This window comes from Myotis lucifugus, unplaced genomic scaffold (genome assembly GCF_000147115.1).
Source record: "Myotis lucifugus unplaced genomic scaffold, Myoluc2.0 scaffold_247, whole genome shotgun sequence".
Lineage (NCBI taxonomy): Eukaryota > Metazoa > Chordata > Mammalia > Chiroptera > Vespertilionidae > Myotis > Myotis lucifugus.
The window spans coordinates 1,222,150-1,239,842 of NW_005871295.1; the positions used below are offsets into that span (position 1 = coordinate 1,222,150).

The 17,693-nt window shown below is 38.4% G+C and overlaps 1 protein-coding gene across 11 annotated transcripts in view; it reads right to left on the minus strand.

Moving 5' to 3' along the window:
- Positions 1–17,693, minus strand: part of PTPN4 (protein tyrosine phosphatase, non-receptor type 4) — a 206,652-nt gene that overhangs the window by 116,134 nt on the left and 72,825 nt on the right. For all 11 annotated transcript variants that reach the window (XM_023762515.1, XM_014464397.2, XM_014464400.2 and 8 more), the window contains 2 exons: positions 16,458–16,578; positions 12,548–12,635 (listed from right to left, as the gene is read on the minus strand). In XM_023762515.1, coding sequence (XP_023618283.1) covers positions 12,548–12,635; positions 16,458–16,578 — 209 coding nt within the window. The remainder of the gene's footprint in view (positions 1–12,547; positions 12,636–16,457; positions 16,579–17,693) is intronic.

The window sequence follows — 17,693 nt, forward strand, 5'->3', positions numbered from 1 at the left end:
AATTTGTCTGCACTGCATTTATTACTATGTGATATATTACATATTTACTTAACTGCAAGAAAATCCAATATATAGTAAAATGCACAAGACTTTACACACATGAATTGACATACGTATCTACACTTCTCTGTAACCACCACAAACCAACATATATATTTTCAAAATTCCAGAAGGCTCCCTCATTAGCCTTCCTGCTAATAATAGCCCTCCATAGGTGACTGCTATTCTGGCTTCTATCAGTATAAACAGGTATTTTGCCTGTTATTGAACTTTAGTTCCAAGGAACCATACACTATGTACTCTAATTACTCAATTATTTTTTTAGTCTGTCTTGTCCATGAGAATACAAGCGGCATGAGGGTTGGGTTATATCTACTTTACTCACTGCTCTTTCTACTATGTCTATAACAGGACTTAGAACATAGAAGATGCTCAATAAATATTCAATGAATAATCAAAATAGCATCATTAAGCTTCCTTTCTTGAAACTTTGAAGGGCAAAAGTTATTTTTCAGTAATTATCTTCATCATTACAAACTAGAGGCCCGATGCATGAAATTCATGTAGGAGTAGGCCTTCCTTCCCCTGGCTGCCGGCACCGGCCTCCCTCTGGCACCCGAGACTCAAGCTTCCTTCTGGCTGCCAGCAGGCACGTGGGACCTGGGCTTCCCTCGCAGCCCTGGCTTCGTCCAGAAGGATGTCCGGTCTAATTAGCAATTACGTTTTTATTATTATAGAAAGATATTCACAATTAAGCCTAAAACTTGGTAATTTGTTTTAGGGTTAATTTAGAGCATCCTATACCTAAATAAAAACCAAAAACCAAGCTTCTGTCATTACACTTACATTTGTATAACTAGAAATCAGTTTAAGTAAACACAGAGTTTACATTATGCTAACATTCTTACAAAACAGAGATTGAACTTGAGGATCCATGGCATAGAGATATTCTAGCTCTATAATGTTCATTTATTCTATGCTCACAGTCTAATAAATACTGATTGATTTTCGGTATAGTGAGCCCTCAAACTATTAATTTAACAAGACATTTAAATTTTTTATTTACTAATTGACTAGAGGCCCAGTGCATGAAATTTGTGCACTCGGGGGGAGGAGGGTTAGCCCTCAGCCCGGCCTATGCCCTCTCGCATTCCGGAACCCCTTGGGGGATGTCTACCTGCTGAATTAGGCCTGCTCCCCAGGGGAACAGGCCTAAGCTGGCAGTCAGACATCCCCCTGGCAGCCTGGGAGCCCTCGAAGGATGTGCAACTAATGGCTTAGGCGTGCTCCCCACGGAGAGTGGGCCTAAGCCACAGAGGGACATCCTTAGCACTGCTGAGGAGGCGGGAGAGACTCCCACCACTGCTGCTGCACTCGCAGCCCGTCAACCTGTGTGGCTGAGGGGAACTCCCCCTATGGGAGCACACTGACCACCAGGGGGCAGCTCCTGCATTGAGCATCTGCCCCCTGGTGGTCAGTGTGTGTCATAGTGACCAGTCACTCTCAGTCCTTCTGCTGTTAGGGTCAGTTTGCATATTACCCTTTTACTATATAGGATAGAGGCCTGGTGCATGGATGGGGGCTGGCTGGTTTGCCTTGGTGTCCCAGATCAGGGTGGGGGTCCCGCTTGGGTGCCTGGCCAGCCTGGATGAGGGGATGATGGCTGTTTGCAGCTGGTCACACCCCCTTCAGGGTGGGGGTCCCCACTGGGGTGCCTGGCCAGTCTGGGTGAGGGGCTGAGGGCTGTTTGCAGCTGGTCACTCCCCCTTCAGGGTGGGGGGCCCCACTGGGGTGCCTGGCCAGTCTGGGTGAGGGGCTGAGGGCCATTTTCAGGCTGGCGGGTGACTGAAGCTCCCAACCTCTCCTTTTTTTCTTTTTTTTTTTTTAATTCTGGGATTTATTTACCTTCTATGGCTGTCACTGGAACTGAGAGCCGGCTTTAGCTCTGAGGCTTGGCTCCAGCTCTGAGACCTCGGCTGCTGAAAGCAGGTTTCTTGGGTTTGTTTAGCTTCTATAATTGCAACACTGTTTCTTAGCGTGCAGCTCAGAGGCTGGCAGCGGCAGGCGGGGAACCTTGGCTTCCTCCATCACTGGAGCAAGCAAGCCTCCTGTTCGCTTCAGCTGCCTGGCTGCCGGCCGCCATCTTGGTTGGCAGTTAATTTGCATATCGCCCTGATTAGCCAATGGGAAGCATGTCGAAGGTACGGTTAATTACCATGTTTGTCTATTATTAGATAGAAAGATTTGAGAGAGAAAGAGACACACTGATTTGTTGTTCCACTTATTTATGCATTCATTGGTTCATTCCTGTATGTGTCCTGACTGGGGATCGAACTTGCAACCTTGGCATATGGGGACAACACTCTAACCCCATGGTTGGCAAACTGCGGCTCATGAGCCACATGCGGCTCTTTGACCCCTTAAGTGTGGCTCTTCCTAAGCCTTAGGAGTACCCTAATTAAGTTAATAACAATGTACCTACCTATATAGTTTAAGTTTAAAAAATTTGGCTCTCAAAAGAAATTTCAATCGTTGTACTGTTGATTTGGCTCTGTTGACTAATGAGTTTGCCAACCACTGCTCTAACCAACTGATCTACCTAGCCAAGGCCAGCTAGGTAGTACTCCTGATAGTGCTTTTTCCATTTTAAAAGGTCAGAAATTCTTTACAAAAATTTAAAACACATGTTCTTTGGTATTGATATATTCAAGTTATTTTTTATTTTCAAGATTACTTTGCTATCCATTATATCATCAACCAATCCTAACCACCAACTCAGGGGTAACTAATTATTATTCTTTCTAGATGAGTGTCTGAGAGAAAGCACAGAGTGTTGGGTAGAAATAATGATAGTATTTGTACCCATGGTTTATTTAGAAGTATGTTTCTTAATTTCCAAATATTTGGAGAAATTAAAAAATTTATCTTTATTGTTGAAAATATTACAGATGTGCACTCTTTTCTTTTTTCCCCATTGACCCCCTTCCCTCACACCTGCCCCTCCCCAGCCTTCACTACACTATTGTCTGTGTCCATGGGATATGCATATATGCATATAAGTTCCCAGGTTCATCTCTCCTCCCCCAACCTTCCCGCCCCACCTCCCTTCCTATAAGATTTGTCAGTCTGTCCATGCTTCTACGTCTCTGGATCTATTTTGTTCATCAGTTTATTTTGTTCATTAGATTATTTGGAGAATTTTTAAAGTTATCTTTTTGTCATTGTTTTTAGCTCAACTGCATTGTGCTCAGAAATTATGCATACTCGGAAGTTGTTGGGGATAGTAATCTACATAGAAGTCAAGTTTGCTGACTGTAATTTTAAAACCTTCTATATCTTGCTGATTTTCAGAATGTTTTATCAGTGACTGAACAATGAATATTAGAATCCATCACTTCCTTTTGAAATACATTGTTAAGACAATAAAAGGGCAAACCAAAGAGTGGGAGAAAACATCTGCAAATCATATATCCAACAAAAAACATATATCTAGAATACATAAAGAGCTCTCAAAACACAAGAGCAAGAAAAGAAACAACCAAATTAGACAATGGGCAAAACACCAGAAGAGACATTTATCACAGAAAGTGGGATGTGCAACATCATTAGTCATCAGGGAAATGCAAAATAGAACCATGATGAGATAAAACACACCTATAGAAAATCTTAAGAAACAAAACAAACAGTACCACATGCTAAAAAGGGTGTGAAACAACTAGAACCTGCAAATACTGCTGATGGGGATACAAAGTGGTGCAATCATTCTAGAAGACAGATTGGCAATTTCACATAAAGCTAAATATGCATGTACCATATGACCCGGCAATCCCACTCTGTGGTTTTTACCCTACAGAAATAAAAACTTAAATTCGTACAAAAACTTGTAAATAAGTGTTTGCAGTAGGTCTATTAATAAAAAAAAAATGCTGGAAACAATCCAGATGTCCTTCAGTGGGTAACTGAATAAACAAACCACAGTATATCTAGACAATGGAATAATATTCAACAATAAAAAGAATGAACTATTGATACACACAATAACTTTGAAAATCTCAAATTCATTACTGAAAGTAAAAGAAGCCAGTCTCAAAACGTAATATACAGAATTCCATTTACAAGACATTTTAGAAAAGACAAAACTAGAGTCCAAAAATAGAGTCCGAAAATAGGTGTAAGTAGAAGGCTGGACTACAATGGGGCAGTGTGAGTGAGATTTTTTTTGGGTGATGGAACTGTTCTGCATTCTGACTGCAGTAGTAGTTACATGAATCTATACATGTGTTAAAACTCATACAACTGAACACCCCCCTCCCCACCACCGAAAAACACCAACTATTTAGAATATGTTTAACAGTAAACCAAAACATCCCCCTGCTTCATCTCCCCAAATCATTTTTATTTTCCATTTTATCCTGAAGTGTCATTCATTCTTTACTTTTATATCCTCTTCCCTTATTCACTTAATCTTCTAGACATACTAACAGTTTTCATTGTGTGAAATATTCCATGTTCTCCAGTTATTTCAGGTCTTCATTCATGCTGACAGCTCTACAGTGAAAACCACTCTCTTTGCTAGTCTTATTCATTCTTCTGGCTTCAGTAAATTATTTCTTCTCAGAAGGCTTCCCTACCTCTGGTCCCAGGTTGGAGTAGATATTCCTGCCATATGACCCCATAGCAATCTGTACGTTCCCCTTCGTGGCCCCACATATTTAACTGTTAATACATGTTCCATTTTTTTTCTCCCTCACTATATTGTGAGCTCCATGAGGGCAAGGCTAATTGATGTTTTGTTCACTAAGTAATCCTTAGTGCCAACACTGCAAGGCACATAACAGAGCCACCACAATGAATGCACTAAGACTTACACACTTTTGCTTCTGATAGTCAATTAAAACTTAAGTATTCTATTTATGTATCCTCTCCCCTCTACTTTTTTGTTCCTGATGCCACAAAATTTCCCTTCATGTTCACTTAACATTTGTACATTTTCTTCTTAAGCTTTTTATATCCACACACAACAGAAACCTTTCCTGGCTTTTTTTTGCCTGTACAAAATATGTTTCTGGATAACTCTGACCATTTAAAATTTTTAAAATACTTTAATCCAGTACTCTACATTTAAGACTTTCTGAGAGAGTTTTACAATCTAATAATTTGAATAACAAAATATCTTACCTTAAATTAATAAATAACATGGTTATTTATGTGTAAAATCCAGCCATGTCGCTTAAAAAAGTAAAGTACAAAGCTTTTGCAGAGCAAAAGATATCGCCCACAAAACAAAGAGGCATTCAACTGAATGGGAGATATTTACAAACAGCTCTGACAAGGGGTTAAAATCCAAAAAGAATTCAACACTAAACAAACAATCCAATTAAAAAATAGGCAGAAGACCTGAACATACATCTCTACCAAGACATACAAATGGCAACAGACATATGAAAAGATGCTCAACTTCACTAACTATTAGGGAAATGCAAATCAAAACGATAATGATATACCACCTCACACCTGTTAGAATGGCTACTGTTAATAAGACAGGTAATAACAAGTGGTGGAAAAGTTGTGGAGAAAAAAAGAACCCTCATTCACTGCTGGTGAGAATGTAAACTGGTATAAACACCATGGAAAACAATATGGCGGTTCCTAAAAAAATTAAGAATAGAGTTACCACACCCTGGCTGGGTGGCTCAGTTGATTGGAGCATCATCCTGTACATAGAAAGTTGGTGGGTTCAGTCCCATCGGGGTGCATACAGGAGGCAACCAATCAATGTTTCTCTCTCTTTCCCTTCCCCTCTCTAAAAGTCAATAAAAACAAATCCTCTGGTAAGGATTAAAAAAACAACACAGTTAGCATACACCCAGCCACTCCTGTTCTGGTTAGCTACTCGAAAAATTTGAAAACATTTATTAGCAAAAATATATATACCTCCTATATTCACTGCAGCATTATTCACAGGGGCCAAGACATGGAAACACCAAAGTGTCCTTTGATAGAGGATTGCATAAAGAAGATGTGGTACATATATACAATGGAATACTGTATTACTAAACCATAGGAAAAAAATTATATACTGCTATTTGCAACAACATGAATGAACCTTGAGAATATTACGCTAACTGAAATAAGTCAGTCAGAAAAAGCTAAGAACCATATGATTTCACTCATATGTGGGATATAAAACTGAAACTCATAGACACAGACAAAAGTACAGTGGTTACCAAAGGGAAGAGAATAGGAGATAGTAAAGGGTAAAGGGGTCAAATATATAGTGATGAAAGATGATTTGGCTTTGAGTGTTGGGTACACAATGCAATATACAGATTATGTTGTATCATAGAAATGTACACTTGAAACCTATATAATCTTATTAACCAATGTCACCCCAATAAATTTAATTAAGAAAAATTAAAAAAGGTAGTTTAACACTCTTTGTTTTTCCTTGATAGCAGTCAGAGATAACAGATAGCAGTCAAAACTACCTTTACAAAACTGATAAGAGCACTGTGTGGTTCAGTGGTTTTGGTGTCCTGTGCACCAAGAAGTTGCCGGTTCCATTCCTGGTCAAGGGCACATGCACGAGTTGCGAGTTGCGGGATGGATCCCCGGTAAGGGGTGTGCAGGAGGTAGTCGATCCATGTTGCACTCTCACACTAGCGTTTCTCTCTCTCCCTCCCTCTATCTCTAAAAATCAATAAACTAAAAAAAAAAAAAAAAGAGAAAAAACTGATGACTAAAATGACTGAATGTAGTGGTCTTTTTATTGTTAACCACAGTTTAGTTCACATATTAAATTTCCACTGGTTTTAAACTTTATTAAAATAAAAACAAAATTTAGTTGCACAAATACTGACCACTATGTTACATTTTAGAGAATCATGTTCAAAGGTAATAGCCTCCAAATAGGGAGTGAGGGTGCCAGGGGCACATTTTAAAGAAAAAAGTTCAAGAGAGACTGTGGCAACCACGCCAGAGTCCTGTTATCAGTATGCCAAGGCTGCTCTGATCATGGGAATCCTAATCAGAATACCCAAGGATTAAGCAGGTGCAAGGCCACAGCGGTCTCCCAGTACGCTGTGCCCTTCTGTAACCCAAATGACTGATATCACTGTTGGAAACTAGCCATCTTTGTCTCTGGAGTAATATTCAGATTACTGACTAGCTAGGCTGCTGGAGTGTGAAGAATTGTGCTGGAGAGATGGAGCTGGGAGAGAAGCTCGGAGGTAGTTACTATGTGAGGCTACAGAGACCAGTGTGCTGGGCAGGGAAGACAGGAGAAGCTGCTGAACCAGAGAGGCTAGAGAAGCTGCTGAGGCAGAGAGCTTAGGCACCACTATGATGTGAGGTGCTGAGTCTAGGGCAGTGATGGCGAACCTATGACATGCGTGTCAGAGGTGACACGCAAACTCATTTTGGGTGACACGCATCGACAGAGACAAAAAATTGCATAATTCAAATATTTGTCTCTCGCAACAGCCAGAGTTCGGCATCACTCGAGTAATATTATTACTCACGTTACTCATGATCAATAATGCAATTCTAAAACCGGATGTAAACATGTACATCGGTGTTGCATTGCAAAGACACATAGAGAAAACATCCAAGATACATTGTTCCAATATTGACATTAATATAAAAAGGTTAAGAATTGCACTATAAAGAGATTAATCTTTACTCAAGACATTTTATTTTTACTCGAGTGACAAAATGCCCAATTCTGGAAACGGCCTCGTTATTGCCAACATGTGCCTCGGGTAAGCTTCCCGTGCGTTCGGGTGCATTCAGCAAACGGACACACTTGATCGCCATGTTCGTTAGGAGACAGGAGTGAGAGGGTTAGAAGAAAAAGATATACAGTGCAACAGTGCTCGACGAGACATTCTGTGTGTCAGATAATTGATTACAGCACCATATATTTGTTGGTTATACATACTATCTTTGAATTGTTTTGCACCAGCAGTCAGTGCAACAACACTGCAAAAAGTTAATAGGTAAGAAACCTATCAACCTTTTATAAAAAACGCCGTGATTTATATTTATTTATTTTTGCAGCCTTGTGATGGAGAATCAAAAAAATAAAAAAGCAAGATTGAGTGATAAAGGAAGTGGAAGTAGCAGTGGCCGACCCTTTCAAGACATATGGACTGAGATGTACGGGATTGTCGACAGAAACAACAGATTATTGTGCATACTGTGTAATGAAACGGTAGTAAGCAGAACGTGGAATGTAAAGAGACATTTTGAAACTAATCATTGCCAGCTCTTGAAAAAAAGTACCGATGAAAGGAAGGAATACATTTCTAGGCAGCTACACCTCTATAAAAGTCAATCAAATTCCATCATTAAATTTGTAAGATGCTTTACAAATTTAACATCAGCAAGTTACTGTATTGCTCACTCCATAGCTCAGCATGGAAAAGCCCTCAGTGACGGAGAATTTATTAAGGAAACATTTCTAAGATGTGCACCAGCTCTATTTCACGATATAAAAAATAAAGGTATTATTAAAAGAATTTCTGAGTTACCACTCAGTAGAAATACTATCAAAGACAGAATAATAGATCTTAACAAAAACGTACGTCAATTAAAAAAAGACTTAAATAGTTGTAAATATTTTTCGATTTCTCTTGATGAAACTACTGATGTCACATCAAATGTTTGGTTGGCCATTATTGCTAGATATTCTGATGGTCTCACAATGAGAGAAGAGTTGATAAAGTTAGAATCAGTGCCAATAAGTACATCAGAAAACGAAATATGTAAGGTTGTTATAAAAACATTCAGTGGCCTAAACATTGATATCTCTAAAATTGTATCAGTCACGACAGATCCAAATATGGTGGGAAAAAATGTGGGATTCCTGAAATTGTTTATGGAAGCAATTAGACATCCACTTGTACCTTTTCATTGCATTATCCATCAGGAGGTGTTGTGTGCCAAATCGGGATTCTCAGAATTGAATGATTTAATGTCAGTTGTAACAAAAATTGTGAATTTTATAGCTTCTCGACCCCTTCACAAGCGAGAATTTTCTGTACTTTTACAGGAAGTTGATTCAACCTACAGTGGACTACTGATGTTCAATAATGTGAGATGGCTGAGTCGAGGTAAAGTACCTGAGCGATTTGTGGAGTGCTTTGAAGAAATTACGGTAGTTATTGAGAAGAAGGATCTGGCAAACTTTCCTCAGATCAATGATCATAAGTGGGTCAGCAATTTGATGTTTTTTACAGATCTCTCTGTTCATATGAATGAACTGAACTTAAAATTACAAGGTTTTGGCAAAAGTATTGACGTTATGTTTGGATACATCAAATCTTTTGAAAGTAAACTTAAAATTTTCAAGTGAGCCGAAACCGGTTTGGCTCAGTGGATAGAGCATCGGCCTGCGGACTGAAAGGTCCCAGGTTCGATTCCGGTCAAGGGCATGTACCTTGGTTGCGGGCACATCCCCAGTAGGAGATGTGCAGGAGGCAGCTGATCGATGTTTCTCTCTCATCGATGTTTCTAACTATCTCTCTCCCTTCCTCTCTGTAAAAAATCAATAAAATATAAAAAAAAAAAAAATAAATAAAAAAAAAAATAAAAAATCAATAAAATATATTTTAAAAAAAAATTTTCAAGTGAGATATTGAAACTAAAACTTATAAGTATTTTCCTTGGATAAAAAAGTATTTCGAGAAGGCCACTACAACGAGTGTAATGGAGTCCATACTTATGTACCAGAATATAGTAAACTCATTATTTGAACAGTTCAGCGAAAGATTCGACCAATTTAGAAGCCTAGAACAGACCATTAAAATAATTAAGTATCCGGATGTAGTTGTTTACAATACTTTGGAATTAAAGGATTTCCAATGGATGCAAATGGACAATTTAGAGATGCAACTTGCAGATTTTCAAGGTAGCATTTGGACTCATGTGTTTGTCGACTTAAGGTCGAAACTTGAAAATCTGGAACGAAATCATTTGAATAATGAAGAAGAGTGCAACTACGAACAAGAAATTTTGAGTGCTTGGAACAGAGTACCTGACACTTTTAGCGACATAAAAAAATCGAGCGATGGCTTTGCTAACAATTTTTTCATCAACATATTTTTGTGAGACTTTGTTCTCAGCATTAAATAATATTAAAACGAACAAAAGAAACCGGCTAACAGATGAAGTTACTGGCGCGTGCTTGGCCTTGAAGTTCACCAAGTATGAACCTGCAATCGAAGAATTAGCAGACAAACTTCAGCACCGAAAAAGTCACTAATTTCTAGTTTTCATACCATTTGATTATCATTGTTTTTATTATTATTTTTTCCTAAATGTACATTGTTTTTCTGTTTTTGTTCATTTTATACATATTTTTTGGTTGATTTTTCTTCGATAAATGGCATTTAAATATATAAAATAAATATCAAAAATATAAATCTTTTTTTTTTACTATGGTTGCAAATATCAAAAAAAAAAATTATGAATATTTCTATATGTGACACAGCACCAGAGTTAAGTTAGGGTTTTTCAAAATTTTCACACGCCAAGTTCAAAAGGTTCGCCACCACTGGTCTAGTGGCCAGTGTGCAACTGCTCAGATAATTACTGTGGGTACAGAGACTATTAGAGGTGCGACTATGTGGAAAAGGTATCTATTCACCACCCATGTACGGCTGCCTGATTGAGATACTGTTATGAAGGACTGTCTTGTCTAATGGTTTATGGCCACTGGCTTCTGCAATAAAAACTCATTCTTACACACCCACAACCTCTCATTGCTTCTCTAAGACCTGATGTCCAAGGAGGTCCAGCCCTAGGCAGAGGCGGTCAGACCCAACAACTGCATCTAGTGGATGGAAGATAAAAGAGGAACCTGGACTCAAGTTCCCAATAGTTCATACAGTGGGCAGGGTTCGAGAAGGAACCTGCCCTGGCATAGTGGGGAAGAATTTAGAAGAATATATGGATTCAGAGCAACTCAGAGCACCAGAGCTGAGCAGTGCTCTTGCTGTCTATGACAGAGACTTACACATTTTAAACGGCGTTACACAGATTTCCAAGTCACAAACACTAAGAATGATCAGATATAGTAACGTTAGGAAAGCAAATTATTCTGTTTTTTAAAAAATATTTTTTAAAATTGGTATCAGGGAGTAATGGGGGGAGAGGGAGGGAGAGAAAGAGAAAGAGAGAAAGAGAGAGAGAGAGAGAGAGAGAGAGAAAGAGAGAGAGAGAGAGAGAGAGAGAGAGGAACATCAATGATGAGAGAATCAGCTGCCTCTTGTATGCCCCCCAATGGGGGTCAAGCCCACAATCCAGGCATGTGCCCTGACCAGGAATTGAACTGTGTCCTGGTTCATAGGTCAATGCTCAATCACTGAGCCATGACGGCTAGGCTCATTGTATTTGTAAAGGAGGGACTGACATAAGCTTTGTGAAATATAAGACTTAGTGCTCCTCTCAGAACATAACCAGGTGAGGCCCTAAACAATAAAACCATTATATGAAGTAGAACTTTGAATTCTCAAACCATTGTTTGTCTGTGTATATCTATAAATTAAAATAAATTCAAAATAACTAAACAAAACTTATCTCCCTTTCAGGCTGCTATTCTTATTAGGCTCAGCAATTTGTCCCAAGAGAATGTAAAACCTATCACCAACATAACCGATGATTACCTATATATTCCCACTTTTCACTGGTTACAGATAATAGCTGTACTCCAGTTACTTCTACAGAAATATAACCTCTTGATAAAATATGAGAAGGAATCCAGGTGTACTAAGAATAGCCACTCACAAATATCCTTATGGCAGGAGGATATAGTCTTTTGGAAGCAGCCACGTTTGACTCAATTAAAAAACAAGAGTGCTGTGGGGAAGCTAGTGATCATAATTCCACCTTTTTAAAAAAGATTTTTTAATTGATTTTTTTAGAGCGAAGAGGAGAGAGAGAGAGAAACATCCATTGGCTGCCTCCTGCATGCCCCCTACGGGGATGGAGCCCACAATCCAGGCATGTGCTCTGACTGGGAATCGAACTGGCAACCGCTCAACCAACTGAGCAACACCAGCCAGTTAATGAAGGGATTTGGGGGGAAGGGGACAGCCAAAATATATTAATATGCTTCATTTGTGCTATAGAAATAAAAATGTTTAACATCGCTAAATGATGAAAGTAAAATAAGTGTGGTGAAAGCATCTTTTATGATAATGCTTATAAAAAAAGTTAAATATATAAAAAATTACTTTTCCTATAACTTAATCTTTATTTTTAAAATAAAAATTCTAAAGGTACCGTCTCCTATGCTCTGCAGAAATTATCATGATTACATAAATCACTTCCTTGAAGAAAAATAACATCAAAAATCTACTTCAACCATTTTCATTAGGTATTGAATCTTAAGGGAGTATGAAAATACTTACACTTAAAGGAAATTTTCAGTGTAACTATACTGGCAGCACTTACTAGTTACTACATTTGTTACCTAATGCTATTAGGCATTACTATGTCAATAGAGCCTAACTCATCAATATCAAAGTAAGATTTCTTCACTTACCCTTGCATAGTGGAATTCAACTCCATAGAGTTCTAAGGTACGTGCTGTGTTCAGGTAATTAAATTCTGCTTCTGCAGGAGATAAGCCTCTGTAAAGACATCATTAGGTTAAAAATTAAATCAATCACAAATATGGCCAAATTGAAAAGGCTATTTATCTGGACATTTTTCAGCATCCCAATTAAATCTTTTACAAAACACCATGCATGACCGCTCCTCTTAGTTATGTACAGTAACATCTAACTTATCTGGAGGGTACATTTTCAGTAACACAAATTATTATTTTGTACAATATTTTCTCATTTTTGAAAAATATAAGAATTCATTAAGTTTTAAAAGTTCACAGCTGCTCCTATGGCTGTTAGAAAGCCACTCATTCCCAGACATAACTTAGTGTGTTTGTGTACATCTGCATTTAAATTACAGACTGCTTCTGAAACACAGATTCTGAGACAAACTCTTGGGCAGTGTTTCTCAGAGAATGGTGCACAGACAGGCATTGATTCATAACAAATATGGAAACTGAGAGAATCAGAGTTTTATAGAATTTTGGTGGAGTAATTTCATGTCTGTTGAATCTAACAAAAAAATGGCTTGTAATTTTTTGTGTTTATTTCTCCTTTTTACTTTTCTATTAATTAATTTTTATTATATACTAGAAGCCCAATGCACGAAATTCATGCAAGAGTAGGCCTTCCTCCCCCCGGCTGCCGGCACCAGCACCGGCTTCCCTCTGGCACCCGGGACCTGGGCTTCTCTCTAGCCGCCAGCAGGCACCCAGGACCCGGGCAGCCCCAGCTTCGTCCGGAAGGTCGCCTGGAAGAACGTCAGTCTAATTAGCATATTATGCTTTTATTATTATAGAAGATTTTAGAAGTATTGTTCCATGACAGAGTAGAGAAAAATTAGTCTTTCACAACAGATAGTAAACATCCCTGTGATTCTTATAAACACAAGTTTTAGAACTATAATTTTAAATGCCTTTAAAAACTGACTTACCTCTATATTATATATACTGTTCTAACAACCTTAGTTATCTGTTGTTATCAGACTATAGCAGAGCAAGAGCAGCAAATTACAAAAACAAAGATATAAGCCTCTCATTCACTACTGATACTAAAAAAGGACCAACAGCCTGCCAATTTATGATAAAAATGAGATTCCTCAAAAAAAGCAGATATATTTCAGATCTGTCTACAATTCAATTAAGCTAAATATTCTATCTTTCCCACACCATCCCCAGTTAAACTAGATGATTCTATTTTTTTCTTTGTTTAAAGAGTTGAAGAATCATTTCTTTAAACCAAACAGAAATATATAATTAATACCTTGTTAAATTTATAATCTTTTTCCTTGCAGGAGACTTTTCATTATTGGTAAATTTTTTATAAATTGGGTTTATCTTCAAATCCTTGATTTGGATATGCTATGTATAGAACTTTCATTATAAATGGCATTTACTTTTAGACCAAAATAGCTCCCTTACCACATTAGGCCAGTCTTAATATTCTCATTCAGGAGTCTTATTTTAGATTAGGGTCAGCAAACTTTTACTGGAAAGAGCTAGCTTTCATGCCATATGGTCTCTGTTGCAACTACTAAACACTGCTGTTATGTGAAAGCAACCACAGACAACATGTAGACGAATGAGGGAATCTGTGTTCCAGGAAGTGCTCATTTATGGACACAAATTAGGATTTCTCAATATGTCATGTGCCACAAAATGTTATTATTTTAAAATTTTTTTCCCAACCATTTAAACCATACAAACCATTCTTATCCCATGGGACATAAAAAATAGGCAGTGGGCTATAGTTTGCCAATGTGTATTAAATAAATAAGGCCATTACCAAATAAAAGTTTCTTTAATAGTCAGAGCTAACTCTGACTGGTGTGACTAAGTTGGTTGGAGCATCATTCTATACACTGAAAGGTCTTGCACATCATCCCAGTCAGGGCACATACCTAGGTTGTGAGTTTGATCTCCAGTTGGGGCATGTATGAGAGGCAACCAATCGACATTTCTCTCTCACATCAATGTTTCTCTCTCTCTCTCTCTAAAAATCAATTAAATAAAATGATAATAATTACTATTATTAGTGAGAAAAAATAATAAATATAATAATAACTAATATTTCTTCAGTGCTTACTATGTGCTAGGCGCTGTCTTGAATACTTTATGTATAAACTTACTTAATCCCTACAATAACTTCAGAGGTAGGTAACTTTTATTATTCCCAATTTACATATGAGGAAACAGAGACACAGAACCATCTGGCTAAGGTTACATGATAGTATGGAACCTTACCAGAATTCCAATCCAGACATTCTGGCTTGAGTTCACACTCTCAGCCAATATGCAACACCACCTTAACTTCTACATGAGTAATTTGAATGGTATGTTAAAGCCAAACTGATCTCTGACCCAATAAACAATATTACCTTCTATTCAAAACAATAGCTCTCTTCTTGAAAAAGATTATGTAACAGAATATTAGACATAAAATATCAAAGTTGAATACTGTAATGAGTGAAAAATTGCTACTATCTTTAAAGGGCTATTTTTTTTATTAATTAAGTACTATATAAAGTTCCTTTTCTCCTCTTGGCTCATTATTACTAAAAAAAAAAAGTCCCTTCACACAGCTAAAAACGGAAAAAGAATTGGTAAGTAGACTGTGAACATATAATTAATATTCTAAAATTCCTGGCAACTTTATATAATAAAAATCACCTTAATATATTTATATAAAATATAAAACTTTATTTAATGAAAAGATTATAGCCTATCTGGTGTGGTTAGTGGTTAGTGGTTAGTGCGAGGCCCTGCACACTGAAGGGTTGCAGGTTCGATTCCTGGTCAAGGGCATGTGCCTGGATTGTGGGTTTGCGCTCCACTCCCTGTCAGGGTGCATGCAACCAGTTGACATGTCTCAAATCAACGTATTTTTTCCTCCCTCCCTCCTTTCCACTATCTCTGAACAGCACTGGAAAAAATATCCTCAGGTGAAGGTAAAAAAAAGTTTATATAATGAAAACTAGCAATCTACACTAATAAAAGAGAAACATGGTAATTGGCGTACGACCGCTACCCTTCCCATTGGCTAATTAGCGAGATATGCTCTGCTCAGCCACAAGCCAGGCTGACAGCTGCCAGCACAGCGGTGGTGGCGGGAGCCTCTCCCGCCTCCTCAGCAGTGCTAAGGATGTCCGACTGCAGCTTAGGCCTGCTCCCCGCTGGCAAGTGGACATCCCCTGAGGGCTCCCGGGCTGCCAGAGGAATGTCTGACTGCCAGCTTAGTCCGATCCCCCGGGAAGCAGGCCTAAGCCAGCAGGTGGACATTCCCCGAGGGGTCCCAGACTGTGAGAAGGCACAGGCTGGGCAGAGGGACCCCCCTGAGAGCACAAATTTTTGTGCACCAGGCCACTAGTTTTATATAATAGCAAATAAATTTCTGTTTACATATACCTTTATAGTTCTTAGTAAAAATGAAAACAAGTCTCATATGAAATAAGCAATGGTTTTTCTTTTAAATAGATCAGCTACATTTCTTTATAACAATTATACTATTTTATATAATAGTAACTGTTCTACATTAAGTAAATATAACAATTACATTTAAAAAGTTTAAAACATTTCTCTAGAAAAGATGCCATTAAGAAATTTACCACCTTAGCTGGTTGCTCAGTGGTTAGAGCACTGGCTCTCGGATTCAATTTCAGTCAAAGGCTCAAACCCTGACCCCGTCAGGGCTTGTGCGGTATGCAAGCAATCGATGTCTCTCTCTCTCACATTGATGTTTCTCTCTCTGTCTCCCTCTTCCTTCCACTCTTTCTAAAAATATCCTCGGGTGAAGATTAACCCGCCAAAAAAGTTTACCAAATAAGCAGAAAAGTAAATAAATCCTTACGTATGTTGCTGATGTAATTTTGCAATTTCTTTTTCAAACTCTTGAGGTTGATTAGGAATGAAAGAATAATCTGAGAGGTAGCCTGGCAAGTTTTCTGACTGGTTGTAGTCTCCAAATTCAGCTAATAAATGAAAGAAAAATATTCACTTTAATAAACATATTTTTTAATGTTTATAGCCAAATCTGCAAAGTCATGAATTACATTATATTTCTGGAAGTAAAATATTTATATTTCTACTGTTACCATCTAAACAAGTTATAACAATGCATATAACATTCTTCTAGATTTAAAACACCTTGAGAATTTTTTTCTGGAATTGAAGTAATTGCTAACTAACTGGAAGTGTCATTACATTTCCTTTGCAGTCACTTTCTTCTGCACAGCAACTTATGTCTAAAGAACTTATACATTAAATGCAATGTACTATTAATACAGACCATCTTAATATATAAAAACCCAGGGCCCGTAACATCCAAAACGATCAAAGGCTCGACCGACCAGAAGTCAGTGCTGGGTTGCCATGGGGACCCAGCACTGACTGCCGTCGCTGTAGGCACCCCGACACAGCACTGACTGCCGAGGGGGCTGTGGATCAGTCCCGAAGAGAGGACTGGAGAGAAAAGCAGGGATTGATCCGTAGTCTCCGTGGCAGTTGTTGATCAGCAGTTGCCTCTCTTTCTCTTGGGCCTCTGCAGATCAGCCCCGCCTCTCTGATCAGGTCTGTTGATAGGCCCGGAGATGCTAATTGGCATAGAAACTGACCAATCAGAACCAAATCTGGGTAAAGTGTGAGGAGCCAATGGCTGCCTAGAAGGCGGAGCTTTTGATGCTGACTGGCATAGAAACTGACCAATCAGAACCTAATCAGGGTGAACTGTGAAGGCAGAACCTAAGGTGGGGGCTAAGGAGGGGTTTTAAGGGCAACAGCTGTTTGGTGTAAGGTAAGAAAACAGTTCAATTTTTTAATGACCAGTTTGGCAGTATAATGCATATGGCTCGCTATCAGTCCAGATATAGGGATTATGTATTTTTGTCTGCCAAGAGCATCTCCTCCTAATGAAAAAGGCTTTTCCCCCCATTTAAGCAATCCTATCCTATATAATCTATCTATGCCACTAAAAGGGTAATACTGTAATTAGACCAGGTCAACCGGACATCTTCCAGACGTCCGACTTCCTTCCGGACAAAGCCATGGTGGTGGTGGCTGAGGCAGAGGCCGTTAGGGGTGATTAGGC